A 20,792-nucleotide genomic window follows, 5' to 3' on the forward strand; every position below is an offset into this window, starting at 1 on the left:
GGGGCACAAGCGGCCCGGCTCCGTCTCCTCGTCGTCCTCGTCGTCGGGCGGCGGCGGCGCGGCGGGGGAGCACGACGGCGGCGCCAAGGAGAAGCGCGGCTCGGCCGAGAGCCTGCCGGCGGCGGCGGCGGCGGAGCTGGGCGCCGAGGGCAAGGGCCGAGCGGGCGGCGAGGAGTGGCTGGCCAAGCCCAAGACGGTGCGGGACACGCTGCTGGCCCTGCACCAGCACGGCGGGCACGCCGTGCCCCCCTTCGACAGCAAGTTCAAGAAGGAGCCGGGCATGGCGGGCGGCCGGCTGCTGGGCTACGAGACCAATGGGGCCGTGGCCAAGCCAGGTGAGGCGGCAGGGGCACCTGGACGTGGGCTCGGGGTGGCTTTGGGCTCGGGGTGGCTTTGAGCGTGGGGTGGCATTGGGAATGGGCTGGCTTTGGGCACAGGGTTGTATTGGGCGCAGGGTGGCTTTGGGCATGGAGTGGCTTCAAGCACGCGGTGGCCAGGCGTGCCCGCCAACGCCAACACCTGGACACTTTCATGGTGTTAGCTTTGCAGCTGCGATGCCTTCTAACCTTCCTCCTCCTCCTCTCTGCCTTGCTTTCCAGGGGCCCGGGCAGCCCGGAAGAGGAAGCCGTCCCCCGAGCCGGAGGGCGAGGCGGGACCCCCGAAGATCAACGGGGAGGCGCAGCCCTGGCTGCCGACCTCGTCGGAAGGGATGAAGATGCCGCTGACGGCCACCTCCTTCATGTCGCCCCCGCCGCCCACCGCCTCGCCCCACTCCAACCGGACCACGCCGCCCGAGGCGGCCCAGAACGGCCAGTCCCCTATGGCTGCACTCATTTTGGTGGCGGACAATGCTGGGGGCAACCACGCCTCCAAAGAGGCCAACCAGGTCCACTCCACCACCAGGAGGAACAGCAGCAGCCCCCCCTCGCCCTCTGCCATGAACCAAAGAAGGCTGGGCCCCGGCAGGGAGGTGCCGGGCCAGGGGGCCAACGCGGCGGGAGGGCTGGAGCCCGTGCACCCCGCCAGCCTGCCGGACTCGTCCCTCGCCGCCAGCGTCCCGTTGTGTTGTACCCTGTGCCACGAGCGCCTGGAAGACACCCATTTTGTGCAGTGCCCCTCGGTCCCATCCCACAAGTTCTGCTTCCCCTGCTCCCGGCAAAGCATCAAGCAGCAGGGAGCCAGCGGGGAGGTGTATTGTCCCAGCGGGGAGAAGTGTCCCCTGGTCGGCTCCAACGTCCCCTGGGCCTTCATGCAGGGGGAGATCGCCACCATTCTGGCCGGAGATGTGAAAGTCAAAAAGGAGAGAGACTCGTGACTTTGCCGGCCTCGCGGCCCGACGCCACCTTTAACTCAAACTGCTTGAATTCTGTATATATCTATAAATATATATATATAAATATATATATATCTCCAAGACAAGGGAAATGTAGACTTCATAAACATGGCTGTATAATTTTGATTTTTTTGAATACATTGTGTTTCTATATTTTTTGAAGACAAAAGGTATGTACTTATTATAAAGGCATTTCTTCTAATTCTTCTCCTTTTTTTCCCTTTTTTTTTTTGTTTTGTTTCCCCCCTTTTTTTCTTCCCTTTTGTTATAGCAACTATTTGTTGTGCTTCCCTGGTGACAGTTACTGTTCAATGTAGGCTGTGACTTGCGCTGCTTTTTTTAGAGAGCACTTGGCAAACCAGAAATGCTTCTAGCTGTATTTGTATGCACTTGTTTCTTTTTTTTTTCTTTTTTTCCTTTTTTTTTTTTTTTTTTTTAAATGCCAAATACACTTTCTGACATTGTAAAGATCGCCTTACTGTCTGTGATTCCTTATTCCTGGCCCCTGTTTCTGTAGAGCTGGTCGCATGCAGGCTCGGTCCGAGGTGGTTGGGGAGCAGCGTGGCTAGCTGTGGCGGGGACGCTCTTTGCCACCCCGCGAGCCAGGCAAGCGTAGGGAGCACGAGGGGCTTCTCCCAGAAACGGCTGTCTCGTGTTGCGGCGGCAGATCCGCCGGATCGAGTCCAAAATTCCTCTGTGTTTCTCAAGGGAAGTTGCCTTCAGAGTAGGATGTGGAGAGGTGTCTGAGAGGCGCTGTTGAGTTAGGGATTTCTGGGTTGGTTTGTTTTTGTTGTTCTTTTTTTTTTTTTTTTCTTTTAAGGCAAAGTTGACCGCAGTTCACGTGATCAGTTGTAAGATTACAAAACTGCATTTGTTCACCAATTGCATACTATAACGTGGAATTTTGATAGCCAGCCTAATGACACGATTGGTGAATGCACCGACGTAGCACTGCCATCTCTGAAGGTCTTCAGCGTCACTTAAGTTTTTTTTTGTGTCTTTGGACAATGATGGGGATGTGGGGGAGAGACTGATTTTTTTTTTTTTTTTTTTTCTAATTTTACTTTTAATTTTCAGATAGTGCAGGTGGACTTTGAGTTTGCTTATCAGTCACCTCTGGTGCTGTTGCTATTGTTACTATCGCTGACATGGTGTTTCCAAGTAGTGGCAGGTACAGTGTGGTACAATGACAGCAGTGACTGAGGTTCTGCCAGATTGCCTGCGGGCATATCAGTGACAGCCCAAATGTGGGTGGAGGAAACCTGTAATTTCCTTATTACGTGTGCTTGAAACAAACCTAATGCTATTCTTTGAAAATGAAAATATAAACTGGTTGAAATGAAAGCAATTAGGGCTTCACATCATGGCCACGGCCCTGCCTTTTAAGCTACTTTGGAGAACTCTTTTGTAAAGCCACTTCTTTTGATCACGCTTCTGCATCACCAAGCAGACTTCTAAAATCAATAAATCATTGGTTACTAGAAATAGTTGAGTCTTATAGTGATGTTTTTGTGCTGTTTATAGTTCGTTGGCAACACTGCAGCTGGACGAGCCCTTCTGTTGAGGTGTTTATAACTGGGTTATAAGTGGTTGTTTCTGAGCAAAGGGGTGGCCAGGTCGTCCCTTCCCTGGGACAGGCTAATAAACACTCTTGGTGCTAGAGGAGGAGGAGAAGGAGGAGGCAAAATTTGTTCAGCCGACTTTAATTTGAAGAATTTTGGGTGCTTTTGAGTCAACTGTTCTTATTGTGATAATGTTCAGACTGCAATTTAATGCAGAGTAGATCTTTTTTGGAAGACTTTTTTTCTCTCTCTCTAAAGAAATGGTCATTATTAGTATTTGAAGATCAGATCTGCACATGCACAGTAATTTTTATGAAGTGTTTAATGAGCACACCCACTACATTGTGTTCCATATTACAGGTCAATGTAATATTAGATAAGACTTGCATGATAAACAAATTCATTGAGTCAATATTACGCTTTAAAACTTATACCTATAGTCAAGATTGGTGTCTTATGTAAACACATTTAGCCAATTTGAAGAAAACGCACATTATATATATATATACCTATATATATACCTATATATATAAAAACTGTAAAGGATTCTTTGGAACCACTATGATCTGTGTAAATGTGTATTTAGGCACTTTATTAAAAAAGAAAATGGATTTTGAGCTGATAGATGGTAACAAGTTCTTCAAAGTTGCTTGGCATAATACCTCCTGTGGTATGGAGCTCATGTTTTTGGTTAAGGTGGTATCCCTACTTTCAATCCAAAACCAAAACCGAAACCCCGACACCTTCCTACAGAGGCCCCCCTTTTGTGCTATGGGGCGGCCTGGTGCGCAGCCTGGTGAGGGCCGGGCCTGCTCCCGACAAAGCAGGGCCTCGCTGGGGCCCAGTGACACCCCCATGACCGGGCCCAGGCCCGAAGGCCACGCACCCTCCTCCCGACACGGGCTCTGGTGGCTCCCCGGGGTGGAGGGGACGGTGGGAGGCCCCGGGCCCACGGCCCTGTGCCTGTGCTGGCTCAGCTGGCCACAGGCCTCCTGCCTCCATTACGTCTAGTCCTGGTCACCGCGAAACTGCAGAAGTGCAAAAGGAAACAAAACATTCAGAATCCGAGGGTTTTCATGCATACCTTGTTTTTCTCAAATTCAGCATTGCTTTTTTCCTTTCTGTTGCTTTACTCAGTTACAACACCGGTGGATTCTCCATTTCTACCAGTTCACTCTCCTGGGCTACAGGCTTTTTTCTTCTTTTTCTTTTTTTCTTATTTTGAAATGCTTTAACTGCAACAGTGCTACTGTTAATATTACTTTTTAAACTTTTTAAAAGGTGATACTGTAATTTGTGTAGTATTAAAAGTGTTTTAATGAAGAATGTGTGATTTTTTTTTTCCCCAAACCCACTTTCATCCCATTTTTTAAAAGATCCATATTTTTTGCTGGCAGGTCACCGGCATGGTGCTTTTGATCATAGCTGATAAACTCCAATGTTACAATTTTTACATATTTTTTTCCCACTCCTTACACTAAGTACAGAAAACTAAGAGCTTTAAACACCTCTTGTGCTTTATATATATATTTTAAAAAGCTATAGTTGCCTAAGTGCAATGTTTTGTTCTATTTTTTCAACTACTACTTCTGACATTTATTTGTAGATAGGCTGAAGCACAGGGCAAGAGGCGGGGCGGGGGCGCGGAGCCCCCGGGCGGGAAGGCGCAGCACAAGGGAGGCTTTGACAGCCTTTGTGGTGGCCTCAGGAAACCTGGTCTGTTTTGGAGCTCCCTTTTTAGATGCGCTGTAAACCAGGCCATGGCAACCGCGTGTTTTTATGAAGTAGCACTTAGGAAAAGGGTATAAATACATTTGAGAGTGCTCTCTAGTGGTTTGTTATGTCAACAGAGCCCCTGGATCCTTTCCTTCTGTGCCCGGGCCAGCCCTGCTCGCCCCGCTGGCGGGGTGGCCGTGCTCAGTGGGATGATGCGTGGGGACACCCGGGGGGGGGGGTGTCACATGCATGGTGGCACCCGGGCACCAGCGTGGGCACACTGTGTGGTGGTTGGGTCTGGGGCTCTTAGGGCATGGCTGTTGCTGGCACAGGAAAGCAGCATCTGCAAAGGGAAAACGCCGGACCATAAAATTCGTGGCACCAGCAGTGGCTGAGCTTGTTGTGAATGGAGGCGTTCGTAGTCCTGACTGCTGCAGCCTCAGCTTCTCCAGAGCAGCGGCCAGCAATTAGGTTGGAAAAGGCTTATCCCTGAGCATGTTGTATTTCTCCTCCCAAAGTGTTTGCATTTGGGGAGCTCCAGCTGGAGCAATTGAAAAATAATTTTTAAGAAAGCCCTTCCCCAACTGGACTTGGCTTGTTTAGACACCACAGTCCAGTTGGGGATAAACTACAACTTGAAGCCTGCACTCCACGAGATAATGAGGCAAGTAAAAAAAAAAAAATGCTCAAAACATGTTTTTTTTCCTGAACGCGGCAATTAAAACAGAAAGTGCATCTGGGCAACAAATGCGTAGCTTCATTTTCTGACGCTGGTGAGTACCTTGGGGCGGCACCTCCCATGTGATGGCCGGGCTGGTCCCACGGATGACATGTGGGCCACCAGGACTCCTGAGTCACCCTCCTTCCCTCCTCCTTTGTTCCCAGGAGCGGGACCGCCTTTCCTCTGCGGCCGAGGTCAGGCTGCGCAGCAGATGAATGGAGGCATGTTCCCCGCTGCATCACGGCTCGCCGGGGCTGCAGCTCCAAAGTAACTCTTTCACTGCCTTCGGGCAGCTGCCGCAGCACACCCTGGGCTTGTGGTTCAGACTTGGATTGCTCGCAGCCCCCTAAATGCTTGTGGATGCTCGAGAAGCCTTACCCCTGGGAAATAAGAAACACGGATGTCTAGCATAGGATATTTAGAGATTTCCTACGTGCACGTTAGGGTCCTTACTCTCGTCTTGTTTGATTGGCATAGGTGTGCTGGAGCCTGCTAGATGGAGCGATAACCACATGGTTATTTTTACGCACACTTCAACCAAATTTGCTTTTCTTTCTGCTGCTCGAGAGACATTTTTGTAGAGATTGGTCCAGCAGAGTAAATGCCAAACCTCCAAATGCTGCATCAGGTGGAAGCTCCGTGTACCGTGAGCTCACGAAGACGCCAGGAGCAGCTGGCGCAAGCTTCCCGCTGCAGCCCACACCTCTTCCTCCCATTGCTGTTAACTCAGGAAACCCTGCAAGCAGCACCGCTGCCTGTCAGTCCCTGCCGCCCCACAGGCAGTGGGGAGAACCCGTCCTGCCCTGCATGGCCCCGGGACCCCCACCTCCCCACAGGACAGAGGGCAGGGGCCAGGCACAGGAGCTCAGCAGGGCAGGGGGGCTGCCCTCAGGGAATATGGAAGAGACTCTGGTTTTCCCGGAGACCTCAGCCACTAAAGGAGGGCAGCTGCTGCTCGCTCAGTACAGACTGGAAAAATGCGAAGCATGCGTTTTCTTTTACCCTTTTCCACTACAAAACATTTACTCCCGTCCCCCCCCAGTGCCATTTTTTTTTTTTTTTGGCAACCATTTGAAAACAAATAGAAGATGAGTAAACAGAGATGAGAGGGGTTACTGGTTCACCAGGTCGCTCCCCAGCAGCTGGAGACAAGCCCTGCTGCTCCCGCATGGCCCCGGGAGCTGCTGGGCAGGGGGCTGCCACGGGGTGCGGGAGGGAGCTCTCCCCCTGGTAATGGGGTCTGGGGATGCCACCTGCCCAGCCAGGGGCATAACAAAGACAGACAGTTTTTCCCCTTCTTCCTGTGGCTTTTTTTTTTTTTTTGTATTTTTTTTTAATCTTTCTGAACCAAAGGAGGCCCAAAGATTTTTTGTTTTTGTTTTAATCAAAACAAATAGATTGCCTTCATTTTCTTCCACCAGAAAACCAGTTTTTCTCCAACCCCTTTTTTAAAGGACTGTCATATTCTCCAACTGTCTAGTAGTAAGAAGACTTACAGATATTAGGCAATAACTGTATAATGGAATGAGGCGTTTAATTTTGTCCAGACTATTTACAACTCTTTTTATTTCTGTTGACTTACTGAACTCAGCTGCTGCTAAGCAGTAGGAACAAATAATTTTCTCTTTTAAGATGCATCATTCCTAGCTAATAGTTAGCTCAAAACATGAAGCTACTCCATGAAAGACTTTGTGGGAGCAGAGAAAGGTGCTGCTGAACGTCACCTTTCATTCATGTCAGAAGAATCAGGAAATAAATCAGCTCCTGCACACTGACTCATGGCTTTGCAGATCTGACTTCATGCATTGCAGTAGAGCCAACCCACTGTAAGAACCACTTTTTCCATCGCACTTCTAAGACCTAATTGGACTGTAATAATTAAAGAAACCCACCGACTTTCCTGTGATTTACTCATGGTGTTTGAATGGGGCTCGACTGATTTTCCCTATGAGAACACAGTTGGGGCAAAGCCGCCTTCAGAAATTACAGAAGGAAGGAGTGTTCTCTTGCAGAAAGCACTGTGCTGTCTTTGTTAACGCCGGACAACAAAACGCTTCATGCAGGAACTGTGATGGGTTTCTGGTTCCCCATACCTCGGAAGAAGAGTGCTGAATGGGCCCTGCTGGGGCTTTAACGTGCGGTGCCAGGGACTGTAATTTGTTCAAAATTTCTGCTTAGGCATGTAGGCTGCATCTTCTGGCTTTCCCATAGGAAACAAACAATGATAAACAGCATGAAGCAACGATGTTTAGCTGTGCCATTAAATGGCTGTTTTGATGATTACTTTCATATTGCGAGAGCCCTTCTATCTGTGTAAGCCCTTCTGAAGCCCTCTGAGGAGACAAACAGCCTGTGTCCATAACCAAACTGAATACGTTTTACCCCCAAACTGAATACGTTTTGCCCCCTCAGGGAGGGCAGCGGTGGTGGCCCCACCGGTGTTGTGAGGTCCTTGTGCCAGAAGAAGGTGCAGGCTGGCAGCCCGGCCGAGTGAGGCTGCCTCTGTGTTATCTGCCCAGCACGGACATTTTGAGCCATGTCGGCAGCGTGTGTTTCTTCATCCCATGTCCGTAAAGTTTCCTGACAGTTAGTGTTTTGGGGTGGATCCCTTCCTTTTCTACAAGGAGTGCCAATTTTAGTGCCGGTTTTGATGGATAACAGTCCGCTAAGCACTGGAGCAGCACCAATAACGCTGTTTTGTGTAGGCAGTTCTCTGGGCTCCCTGGGGAGCTGAGCCCTTGCTGCATGAGGATGGCATCACTGTGCTGCAGGCACCTTCCCTGGGAGAGCACCTTCAGAGGTGCCTGAAGGGGAAGATACTGCCCTAGAGGGTTGGATTTGGGCCACCTTCAGCCTTCTCACTAGAGGAGCCTCAGGGCTTGTTTGGGCTCCCTCCTGATCAGCCCCATAGTGATGCTGTGGTGCTGCCTGTCTCCTGATGCTGATGGCCAAGGGGGGACAGCTGGTGGCTCACAGGCTACATATCTCCATGTAGTCCTCCAGCGCTGGTGAGCAGCACCAGGGCAAGCTGGAGTGTGCTAAAGCCTGATTTCAAAGAGGAGATAAAGGACTTCATGGGGACTGTCTACTTAAGAGAGCTACCCTAGGTGCCAGCCCTACTTCTGCCCATTGATGGTGGGAGCTGGAAGGTAGCTGGTCTACATCACTCATCACTCCTTTGAGCTAAGGTCCAGGCTGGCACCAAGGACAGATTACAGATGGCAGTCTGAATTTAATTCCTCTTGCTCAGATGGTATGGGGCATGCTGCTTCAGGTGAACCTCCTCCCATCACTTCTCAGTAACCAAACTTTGGGTTTTATCATGCTACCCACAACCATATCAAATGGAGTCCAGATTCCTGGGAGCCACTGTACAGAGTCAGAGAGAAGTGGTTTAGGCCAGCTGTGTGCAGGATGTATGGTAAGCAATACATGGGAAATAGTGTCATTTGGGCTTCATTGCCTTTTAAAGTGGGCTTAAGGATGGCAAAATAAGGTGTGTTTAACCACCAGGTGAAAAGCAAAGGTTTTCAGGGGCTGAACTGCTGGCACTCAGTTGGCTTAAAAAAAAAAAACACAACACACACACACAAAAGCATCCCTCTTTGCAATCCCTTCTCCTTGTAACCCACCTGAATGGGATGCCATCCTGCCAGCAGCTCTGTCATTGACTTCACTGGTTCCACGGGGGTCCCTGTAGGCAACATTACAGCAGACGTGCAGGAAGGATCCGGCCTTCCCAACTACATGCAAGTGATGAGTTACAACACACAGTTTTGCTCTAATTATTTATAAGAAATCATTTCATTATAAATAGGTTTTTCAGTTAAATGTATTGCTAGCATTACCTTATTACTTATTCATAATTAACTAAATCATAGCAGATTTCTATGTTATTATCATTTCCATACACTATAAATTATTCAGAAGAAATGTTGGTCCTGTCAGGGCGCTTGGTACGTGCAGATAAGACGAAGGAGCTCCCTAGGCCTCAGCAGAGAGAAGTTTCTCTGTCTCAAACCTTTCCACAAGTGTGTGTTTAGGAGAACTGGGAAGGAGAGGGGCAGGGGGTGACTGATGGATGCAGTGAAATGCTGGCTCCTAACGTCACTGTCGAGGGGCTCCCTGCCCCATGCAGGGCATCTCCTGGCTGCTTTTCAGAAGAAGCAGAAGGAATTGCAGAGCTTATGAGTGAAGGACTTAAGGCTGCTACTGAGCCACTGGCCTGCCTTTTCCACACTGTATTTCTTGGGACTGGAATTCAAGGGAAGGGTTTTGTTGTCACTGCAAGCTCTGCTGGCCTCTTGAAAAATGAACAAGAAACACTGCTGGAAAATTCACAAGCAAACTAAATTTAGAAACATATGTATAAGGGACTACAATGATCTGCTTCAGGTGAATTTACCTGGGAAACACAATTCTTACTCATGAATAACAAAAGAAAAATTTGTGTCCCCAAGCAGAATCTCACGAGTATTTTAAGATTTTTCTCATTGGAACTGGCATCTCACTGGCGTATAATAAATGGAAAGTCTGGGAGAGTTCTTTGAAGCCATTTATTACTGATGCTGTCTCCTTAGCCACGTCCTAATTGGAAGGAACTTGGCGAGTCCTGGGCTCCATCACCCTCAAGCATGCTGGGGAGCTGGTGGAGGTGGGAACCAGGGCAAGCGTAATGGGGTCAGACGAGTGGAAGGAGTGACGAATTCAGGCACGGCGGCACAGTTGAGGAAACAGAACGAATAAGGCTAAGCACCCAGCTGAAACAGGGAGCTTCATTTGAATAACTTGATCCGCTCCCAGAGCGGCTTTCCTGCTGCTGGCATGTCTGCGCTGCACGTCTGCGTTTGCCCCTCAGGAAGTGTGAGTGTATCGCCTCTGTGGGGAAATCCCTCGGCAGCACGGCTGGCCACCAAGGCACGGCCCTGCTGAGGCGAGGAGCCTTGTGCCCGCTCTTCCCCTTCTCTTTCCTTGCTGGGTGCCTTTTTGCATGGGCTCTACCACGCTGATTTCAATCCGTTTCCAGCTTTGCTTTGGATAAATGCAATAAATGTTTAAAAATGTTTCTCTTAAGGTGGAACAAAGCCCCATGCTGTTTTGCCTGGAAACCCCTGCAGGCTGCTGAGGTGGCAGGCCTGGAGGAAGCGACAGAGCAGGCATGACATGGGGCACTTCAACCTCTCTGTGCTCCTGGGATGAGCCTCAGGCCAGCCAGGCCAGCACCACCAGTCACCTCCTCACATTGGAAATGGCCTCATCTGCTGGAAATGGCTCAGAGAAAGGAGGGCTCAGCAAAGCCCCTGAGTCTTTGTGGGGCTCAGGGGGCACCACCTCGTGCCTGTGCCCCTCTTCCCTCTCGCAGACCTGGTGCTAATAGAGGAGAGGAAGGCAGTGGAGGTGATGGAAACAGAGGAAGGAGCAGATGAGCTGCACCCCCTCGTGTAACCCATCTGATATAAGGTGGTCACAGTGGCTCTGCCGCTGGTGTGGCCGTGGAGTGTGTGCAGCTACACGCCGCGTGTCTGGCATGCAGATGTTTGACTTTCATTTGGCTACAGTCACCCAGCAGCGGGTAGGTTTCTTATGTATACGCGTTTAATAGAGCTATCCTCAGTTATTGCCAACAGAGGGAGGTTTGTTGGATTTAATCCTCCGCAGCAGTCTGTGGGATGCTGGAGACAGATCCGCTCCTGCTATCCCCTGCCTGACGCCGAGCCAGGAGCAGGCTCGCTCCCCTTCCCTGGGCCATAATCACCATTTCTGCCGAGCTCAGGCTCCCCGGGTGCCAGCTGCTCCCTGCTCGGCTCCAACAGGGCCCTCAGCAGCTCACGGTGCTCGACCCATCCTCCTTCCCCATGTGGGCCTGGGGCCGTGCTGCTGGCTGTGCCGCAGTCGCTGGGGGCTCACAGAGGATCTGACTCCTGTGAATTTGCTCAGTTTCACTCGGCAGCGCAGGAGGAAGCAGGGGGCCTCCTTACAAAAGAGCAGGGCTGTTTTCCTCGGTCTGGCAGACGGCACTGAAACCGTACTGTTCTTCTTCTGGAGAGTTCCCCAGCGGTACTGGGAGAGTGGCAGGAGGGGAGAGCTGCAACACGATGCCTCTCGCGCTTGCAGCAGCTGGGGCCAGCAACACTCCAGCCCCCCCTTCTCATGTCTGAGCCTCGGCCAAGCAAAAAGGAAATTATTACTTTGAAAATCAGCGGTTTGGACATGTGGATTTTAGTGTGGTGGGATGTCTCTGCCTGCTGCTGTGCCCAGCATGCCATCCCCTTGCTTACACTGGGGAAAATGCACTCTGCCTCTGGCTTTGCAGTGTAGCCCCTACCTGATGTGGGCCTGGCCACCAGATCTGGTTGAAAACCCTGAGTGTGTGCAGTAGTGGTGGCACAAGGAGAGCAGTGGCCAGCTGAGACCGAGGGAGGGAAGGGCTGCCAGTCCGAGCAGCAGTGTGCTGTGGGGTTGGCTTCAGTGCTCTGCAAAACCTCCCTTTGCTTCTTCTCCCACCCCGTCCTGCAATTACACAGGGCCTGCTGCAGAGGCGTGGGCTCAAAGTGCCCAAAAAGAGGCTCAGCAACAGAGCCGGCTTTCCTTTCTTCTTCCTTCACCACCTTTCTGTGTGAACTAGCAACTGGTACTTGATTCCTTTTTTTTAAAAAAAAAGGGATAAGTGGGCCTAAAGGTCAATAGCCTGTCTGTGTCTGTCCACACCACTGGTAAGAGCAGGAGAGGACGCGGTCCCTGCCCTGGGCCCCAGGGAGCCCTGGCTCCCCTCCGGGCACAGCGTGGCAGGCAGGAGTAAGCAAACAAGCAGAAATTGCCCTGACTTAGCAAGAGGTCATGCAGAAAGATCCATGCTGGCAGACGAGACAGTGTGCTAAAGATAACTGTTCGACAAACTATATTTACTCTCCCTTTCTGGGAGGACTTAGAGGGGATTTGGAGCATTGTACTAATACAAGCCATTCAGTGCTTGTGGTGGAGGAGGTGCCTCCTCCGGGCTCCTTCACGTTTGTGTCTTTACAAGCCGTGAGAAGGGGCACTGCTGAAAGTAGCCTTGTCTCCTAATTGTTTCGGGAACGCTCATCAGCCTGCTTGCCCTTCCTGACCAACAGCAACCGGGCAGCGATGTGCTATGAGCAAACGCAGCTGCCGCCTTCCCACCACCACCATCTTGCTCCTCAGGCAACGTGAGTTATCCCTGCTCCTGCTCCCCTTCTCACCTGTGGGGGATTTGACCCATTTCAGGGCTGTTGGAGCCAGGGGAAAGCCTGGTGTCTGTGCTTTTGGGAAATCTCTGTGCTGACCTAAGTATAGGCAAATGGGGGGGCAGTGCTGAGCCTAGGGGGAGGAGTGCAGAGACAATCCTCCCCAACAGGCACAGTTTTTCAGCTGATGCTCGTAAGCTTTCCACTGTACAGGGAAAGAGGCACTTGAGACTTTGAGTACGCAGTAACCATGACGAATACAGAAGTACAGAAACAGCTCTAGGCAGCTAGAAAGAACAATACCGAACAAACAAATTAGCCATCTGTACCATCTCTAGCTCCTAAAAGTAAACATAAACACAGGCCCTGGAAAGAACCACACTCATAACACACTGCTTAGCTCTGCCAGCCCTGGGGGCAGCAGGGACCAGGGGAGCAGGCTCCTCTCTGCCTCCCTTCAGGTTGGCTCTGGGCTGCTGGAAAACCTTCCTGCAGGCTCTGCAGTAGGGATGGACCACTGGGGCGCTCCCCCCGTGAGTGACAGTGGCAGTGACACCATGGAAAATCTCGACCCCGGGGGGGAATGTCCAGTGTTAGCATTGCAGAGACTTCCTTTCCCAAGCCCTAGGCAGTGAGGGTCTTGTGATCCTTCCTCTCGCCTCTCCTTTGGGCGCAGCGGGGCGTTGGGAAGGTTATAAATACAGGCAACTGTTTGCTGTAATCCATCTCTGTCCGTGGGGATCAGCAGAGCACCAGGCTCCTCTTTCCTCAGTCCCAATTTATCTCTGATTGACTGGCCCATCCCGTGGCCACCATTCATAATCCTCGGCTCATTGCCTCTCCTACTGAAGTCTCCTTATATGCCAAACACCCACGGATAGCTGCCTTAAAAACATCACCCTCTCGAGATGGAGCGGTGCCAGGGTGCTGGTGCTAGGGGTAGTGGGGCAGCTGCTTTGGGAGCCTTGTTCCCTTCTGTCCTGCCCAGTGGGAGATGGGTGACTTACTCCAGAGGAGAGCAGGTGGAAATGGCCAGATCTGGTAACACATTGTGCTGTGGGAGCCTGGACTCCTGCACAGAGTATGAGGACCTGGGCATTTGCTCCTGTAGAGGACCTGTGCTAGGTACCTAAGGAAGGGAACCAGGCCCTAGGTGCTGCAAACCAGGGCCATGCTCCCTGGGCTGCCCCAGAGGTACCTCTGCGCAGCACCACGTCCTATCAGCTGGGAAATGACGCTGGTGGGACACGTCCCTGCAGACACCCCAGATGTCCTCCAGCATCCCAGCCCGGGCTACATCAAGGGGGCTGCTCACTACCCAAACAGGTTCAACTTTTGGGTCTCCTGGTCTCCCTTGCCTCATGCAGTTGGTGCAAGGGCTCCACAGGGAGTGGTTGTATGGGAAATGCTCAGCCGATACCACCACCAGAGGCCATTAGGGGCATGCTTGCAAAGCAGCGCTGCCATCTCATCGCTGTTCCAATCTGTAGGCAGGAACACGTTTGCTGTTAGTGTAGAGATCAGCACTATCTAGGCCTGATTGCATCCTTTTGGGGAAGGGCAGAAGCAGGTGACACCCGAGTTGGGGGCAAGGATTAGGAGAGCAATGCAGACTGGAGGAGAAAACAAACACACCCATGAAAGGGCGGCAGACCAAGCCTAAAATCTGTCACTGTCAGAGAAAGAGCAACAGCAGCATCTGTCTAACAGCACATACTGATAGGGTAGGAGCTCTTTGTTGGAGTGTGACCTTCAAGCCATCGCCAGGAATAGATTTTGGCTCCGATTTCAGCCCTAAGTAAAGCACCTTCTCCTGTCACGGTTTTGAAGAGGAGGTATTTCAGTTTCCAGAAGCAAGCAGAGCTCACAGGAGGCTGCCGATGGCCCTGGCATGAAGGAGGCTCAGAAAACTGCCAGGCTCTGCACTTTGTGAATGACACGGGGACAAAGAGACTCGATGGGCAGCATCCCCCACGTGCACTGCCTCGCACCAGCTGGTAATGAGGCTGCGTCTTTTCTTCTAGCCTGTAAGGAGCCATTACCTTTTTTCAGTTTGTCCAAAGCACCGAGTATTTCTAACTCAGCTGTTTGTTATTTGTATATTTGTAACTCAGCTGTTGTCCCAGGCTCTTGCTGCGGCTTGCCATACCGGAGTTGTATTTCTTTTTGAAGCCCCCAGCCAAGGGGAAGCATAGTTTCTGAACCAAGGAAAGCGAGCTCCCATTCAAGTTAGCGGAGGTGCAAGATGGGACCCAGAGGCCAAACAGCCATCTGTTTTGCATGGCAGCTGTAGCTTTCAAGCCATATTAATCAAGCTTCCCTCTTTGACACCCTGCCCCATCTATTTCACAAAGGTGGCTATGAAATGTGGTGTCCGTGCTGTCCTTGATGGGAAGTGGCAGCTCAGAGAACATAGGGTGGCACGAGGAGCCAGGCGGCACAAACCCTGTCTCAAATGTGGATCTGCACCCCCCACCAGCCTCCTGAACAGCCCAAACCAGGGAAAAAAAAAAATGGGTAGCATCCCATGCACATACTGCCTGTCCTCTCACATCCCGTAACCACCTCCAGGAAGAAAGTATTTTGCTAAACATCACCCAGAATGAGAGGTTTCTGTTCACTGGGAAGCCACATCTGATTTGACTCTGGAGCCTGAGGAGCTGAAGTGAAAAGCAAAACAAGCTCCTGAGAGCAGTCAGGGGGAGGGAGGCTGCTGCTTTTACCTCTCGTGCTTAAATCTCTATGCCTTCAGGAACATTTTCTCTGCTTCTCTGGAATGTCACGTCAGCAGTCACAGAGGGGAATGCCAGCCTCTTGCTGCTGGCTGCGTCCCCCCGCTTGCTCCGCTGGGTGAGCTGCGAGGCGCGGGGATATTCCCTGTCACGCAGGTAGGAAGTCTGCCTGGCAGCCTTTCAGAAACAGAGGAGCCGAGAGGGATTTACAAGGACCGCTGAATGTGCAGAGGTCTGGCACCATTAAATGGCTTCTCACAGGTGAGGACCGCACTGCTGCTCTGTGGACCGGGCACTGCAGATGTTTGCCTCGGCCAGTCAGCTGCAGCACTGCCAGCAGGTTGGAAAGCCACCAAGACACGGGGGCAAGGCTTTCTATTCACCTGATGTCACTTGAAATGAGCACGAGGAATGCGGCAGAAATCCACTGTGTCTCATAAAAGCCCAGCAAAGCTGGGGATGGACAAGTTTCTCCAGAGTCCTTGTGAGGAATCTAGGTAAGGGAAGCTGCACCCTCCCTTCCCCAGGAAGCCAGGACCTGAAATTTTCCAGCAGTGGAAGCTGTGGTGGAGGCAGGATGTTGTCCTCTGCAGCCATGTGTCTCCTGCTGTTGTTAGCACATTTAGCAAATTCTGGGATCCGGTTTTCTTCCTAGCAGTAGCATGCCAGCAAGGTCCTACATGACCGGAGATGGAAAGAAGAGGCTCTGTGCACACAGCCCGCGACTGGTAGGAGACGCAGTGACATTTGGCATCTGCAAGGAAGTTGACAAAGCTATTTTCTCCATAGGATGCCAAGCTGGTGCGGCAAACAGAAAGAAGGGCCTTTGTAGATACCTGGCTTAGGCTGAGCATCCTACATACGCACAGTAATGGCTGTGGTATTTTTGATGCATCCGAAAACATCGTGTGGTATTGCTTGATTCATAGTGGGTTGGCAGAGACCAGAGGGGGTGGGGGGGAAGCTTCTTTTTATTTTGCCCTTCTCTTGTGGTTGTTGTTGTTGTTTTCTTTATTATTAGAAACCACAGCACTTCTCTGCAGTGCTGCAAAAATCCTGGAGACCTGAAATTGCCTGAGATGCTGCTGCAGAAATCATAATCCTGCTCCCCGTGCCACCAGGAGCCTGCTCACACCGAGCCTCTTCAGAGAACGAAACCCACAGCAATGTGCGGTGCCAGCTGCAGCCGCCCTCTGTACCCACAAGCAGCCTTTCTGTACAGGGCAATTACAAAACACACAAGGTTAGTTTTATTACCACATCCAACAGGCATGAAAGATGCCCCACAGGCCTGCGGGATAATTACCGGTAGTTAACACTCTCCCCAGTTCCTGCCCCTCCACGGTGCAGGTCTGCACGCTGGGAGGACAGGAGCTGCCTTGTCAGGACGGGGTGTGCTAGCCGCACGTCCCCAGGGCAGCACCCCCTGGTCCTTGCAAGGGGTTCTAGGGACCTTTCCCTAGGGTCTGCCGGGTGTCCTGGGATCACGGTGGGAGGAGGAAGAGGCTTGGTGCCAAGGGTTGCTCCTCAGCCACGGAGGCCAGGAGGCAGCAGCAGGAGGACCAGAGGGGTTCGCCTCAGCCTGGGTGCTGCAAGGGAGGCAGAGCAGCACTGCGAGCGCCCTTTGTTTTACAGATCATGGCAAAGCTCCTGGAAATTAAACTATTCTTCACGCGTAATGAACTGTGCGCGTCCCACACAGCAATAAAGATATCAAAAGTAGTGCTAACAACTAATGTGTGCCATAAATACCAACTCATATTCAGGGTATATTCGCATGGCCATTACAACTAAAATATAAATGGAGTTTTTATTTTAAACATTTAATATTAATCAAATGGTTATGAAAATACATAACAAACAACTGTGACACGCTCATGGCCTAAATAATAAAAATGAAATGGGTGATGAATTCCTGTGAAAATTTAATTTGCAAAATAAAGAACATTGCATTAATAAGACATAATTATATCATCAAATATTTACCATTATTTTCTGGAATCCGTTTTATTTTTATTTTACATAATAAAACAGTGGGACACAAAGCAGCAGGCTGGGCCCCGTCCTAACTCTTTCTGTGCCCCCAGGTCTTGCAGGCTGCACATCTGTAACTCAAGTTCCGATGCTCTGCCTCACTGTTTTCCGTTAAAGGAATACCAAATCTAAGATATTAAGAATCTTAGTTCTGGCATCCCCTCTCCTTTGTTAATCAGTACACACTGGTACATTTGTTTTAATGCTCACCTCTACCACAGAGGAGGTGGTTGGCTGGGACAGGCCAGGAATGGACAGCAGTCTCACCTGGGCCATGGAGTGGGCACACGTGCTTCCCAAAATTTGACCATGGAAGCAGCCAAGGCGGCCACGTCGATGTCCCCCTCCATCTGAGTGCCAGGCCGGGGCTGTATCCAGCAGAGGGCTACACGGGCTGATGGCCGTGTCCCCACGCTCGGCAGGAAAGGCCATGGTGGTGGTTTCTCCTTCAGCTTTTGGAGGGTACGATTGCTGCTGCTCGGCTTGGTGTCATTTTTGTTTCAGGCTGCCCTTGCTTAACTCAGCCAACGTCAAGAGACTCGGTGGGTTCTTGTTCTTTCTTTTTTTTTTTTTTTTTTTTTTTTTAGGTTAATTTGGAAAACTTCCCTGATTATACATCTGCCAGTGCAATTTACACCTCTGAGGATTGGGTTGATTAGAGAATCTGTGAGAATGATTAATTTTATTCATAGAAGGCAGGGCTATGAGCGCGCTGCAAGCAGAGCCTGCGACTGCGCTGATACTTCCTTTAATTGTTCAGCTGGGTCCCTGGCAAGCCCGAGCCAGCAAACACTTTTGCTAGCCCGAGCTTCAGCAGCCCTGCAGAGCCAAACGAGGCCCGGCCTGTCTGCTGGCTCTCAGCTTGAGGCACAGCCTCCCCACACGCAGGAGCAGCCTTCTGGCTTTGGGCTCAGGCACGGCCACCTGAGATGCGAGGCTCTGGCCCTGCCTGGTCAGGGGAGGCGAGGGTGCGGCGGCCTCTGCTCCGGGATGGGGAAGGGGCCTTCAGGTACAGGTGGTCCCTCCAGGTATGGGGACGGGGACATGGCCATTCCCCCTCCTCAGGACCCAGACAGACAGAGGACAGTGTCCCACTGCAGGCCTCACTGCAGGGAGAGGCTGGAGAAGAGCAGGAGCGGTGGCAACCTGGAGGAGGTGGCTCTCAGGGGAAAGGTTAAAAGAACTGGTTTGCCCAGTCTGCAAGAGCGGAGGATGAGGGCAGACGTGGCAACGTGTCAAATATGTAAGGATTGCCATTAGATCAACTAGTCTCCAGGTAGACAGAGAGGGAGGTGAGTTGTTCCTCAGTGAGAGTGACCTGGGTTAGGTCTGATGGAAAAACATGTCTAACTACCAGGAGAGGCAAGCCCTGGCAGAGGGCTGTCCCTGCCACCAGAGATATTTTAAAAAGGTTAAACAAATACCGGTCGGAGAAGTCAAGAAGAGAGGGAAAGGGAAGACAAGAGGGGCTGGATAATCTGTGCAGGCCCCTCGAGCCATACATGTTCACAGCTGCTGGGATTCTGGTTGGGGCAGTGCCCAAAATACGTCTGGTGAATTCCAGTTGTGAAAGTGACTCCTCAGCCCAGGTTGGGTGTCCTCCTAAAATGGTCCCTGGCTTTGCAGAAAACCCATGCCTCTTGTAAAACAGGCCACTAAGGGCATTAACAGCACCTCTATCCCTGAAAATATGCACTACTTTTTTTTTTTTAAATATTTGATATGATTTTCTGCAACCTTGCTTCAAGCCTGGCTGAGTTTTGAACTCATTCAGATCAAAAGTTTCTTTATTGGCATGACTACAATGCCAGCACTGCCAAAGCTAACATATAATACAAATTAAATGATAAGTTGTATGAAATATTCTTTCATCCATATCCAACAGTAATATTGTAAGATGTAGAACCCTGACCTCCTTCCTTAAAAACATGAAGAAAAAGAAAGAAGAAGAAAAAAAAAAAAAAAAAAAAAGAAGAAGTGCCAAAAAAGAGCAGCCAAGAAGAAAGGAAAAGTTATTCACTGTTGTGCTGGGTGTTAGCTTAAAAGGGGCTGAGGTTAAGCAGAATGAAGCTAATGTGTAGAATAGGTCAGTTTAGCCAATCCTATCATAAAAAGGCTGCTGTCTCATTCGTGGTCTACTTAAGCCAGGAAATTTAGGTACAGCGTACTCAGGGATCTTACTTGGGCTGCATTTATTTAGACCAGAAAATGTTTTGAGGTCATGTTATTTTAGGCTCAGCTAAACTCATTCACCTTTTCAGGTCCTGTGCCATGGACATGCTCCACAGCCTAAGCTACACAGTGGTTCTTGGTGTTGATCTACAGCTCTGAAGATGGACCAGAAGTAGCACACACATTTCACAATTTATAATGTATTTATAGAGCCAGATTTGTGTGGAAGAAGAGCTAAAACAGGGAAAAGAGAAGCACATAGCGATTGCACAGTGAAAAAAAAAATAAAAAATAAAAATAAACTTAAAAAAAAAAAAGGCTTTGCTGCCTGTTGCCCTCAGTTTAAGCAAACTCTGCCTGTAGCCAGGCGGTGACTTTCTGGCTTGTCCCTATTTCTGCCTGCCCGCCCACCCACCATCCTCTCTGTGCTATTTCTTGCCGCTTTCCCGGCTGACCCATGCCCTGTTGGGCTGCACCAGTGCCTTTTACGGCAGGGACAGGGAGGCAGAGGGCAAGGACACACAGCCAAGGTGGCAGGAGCAGTGGGGAGCAGGCATGGGAGGCCAGGGGGTGTATTTAGCCCAGCGAGGAGGAGGGCTATGAACAAAAAAAAAAAAAAAGAAAAAAAGAAAAATAATAATAATAATAAAAAAAAACAGGGCAGCCCCCGCCTTGCAGTGGGGCCACGCAAACCTGCCTGCGCCCATGCTCACTCCTTTGGCATCAGGGTGGCTGCCGTTAGCACCTCCCTGCTGACACAGGGGTTCGTCCCAAGTGCAAAAACAAATGGCTGAGGACCCACGTGCTTTGCTTTGCACAGGGCAGAAGCTAGGGCAAACCCTGTCACTCACGCACAGATATTTTGGCATCGTCAGTGGATATCTGCATGGCTGGGAATTTCAGTCCCTGCACATCTCCAGTGACAGCACACTCTCTAGCTGAGCGTGGCATTTGCTGATCATTATTCCGGTGCAGTGAGCAGGCTCGAAGCTTTGCAGTCACAAGAAGCACATTCCTCCGGGTTTACCCTTCTCACGTTACCGGTGGCGGTGTGACCCGAATAGTGATTCGCACCTCTCAAGTGCGGCGGGCGCCAGGCTCCCACGTCCCAGGCGAGTCCCTGCCTGGTTCACCTCCAGGGCTGGAGCCTTTCCTGGCCGCTCGACAGTCAGGAGAGCTGTCTGAAAGACACCGACCCGCCAGGCTGGTGTACGTGTTGGGAGTCAATCCCGCGTGTTGCCAGGGCTGACATTTGGGAACTGGCACGTGTGGATGCTGCCACACCTACGTGTGTATTTGGAGGGGCTTAGCTGGGGA

At 50.9% G+C, this 20,792-nt stretch overlaps 1 protein-coding gene and 1 long non-coding RNA gene across 2 annotated transcripts; both read left to right on the forward strand.

The window, feature by feature from the left end:
- Position 1: 1 nt before the first annotated feature.
- Positions 2–3,517, forward strand: IRF2BP2 (interferon regulatory factor 2 binding protein 2; the record flags this gene model as incomplete). Its single annotated transcript, XM_035320697.1, has 2 exons — positions 2–335; positions 600–3,517. Coding segments are annotated over 2 exons (1,050 nt in total), but the record flags the coding sequence as incomplete, so codon positions are not given.
- Positions 3,518–14,410: 10,893 nt separating this feature from the next.
- Positions 14,411–17,279, forward strand: LOC118165090. Its single transcript, XR_004749849.1, has 3 exons — positions 14,411–14,564; positions 16,291–16,512; positions 16,905–17,279. It is a non-coding gene; the product is annotated as an uncharacterized LOC118165090 (long non-coding RNA).
- The last annotated feature ends 3,513 nt before the right edge of the window (positions 17,280–20,792 follow it).

Source organism: Oxyura jamaicensis, chromosome 3 (assembly GCF_011077185.1).
Source record: "Oxyura jamaicensis isolate SHBP4307 breed ruddy duck chromosome 3, BPBGC_Ojam_1.0, whole genome shotgun sequence".
NCBI classification, from domain to species: domain Eukaryota; kingdom Metazoa; phylum Chordata; class Aves; order Anseriformes; family Anatidae; genus Oxyura; species Oxyura jamaicensis.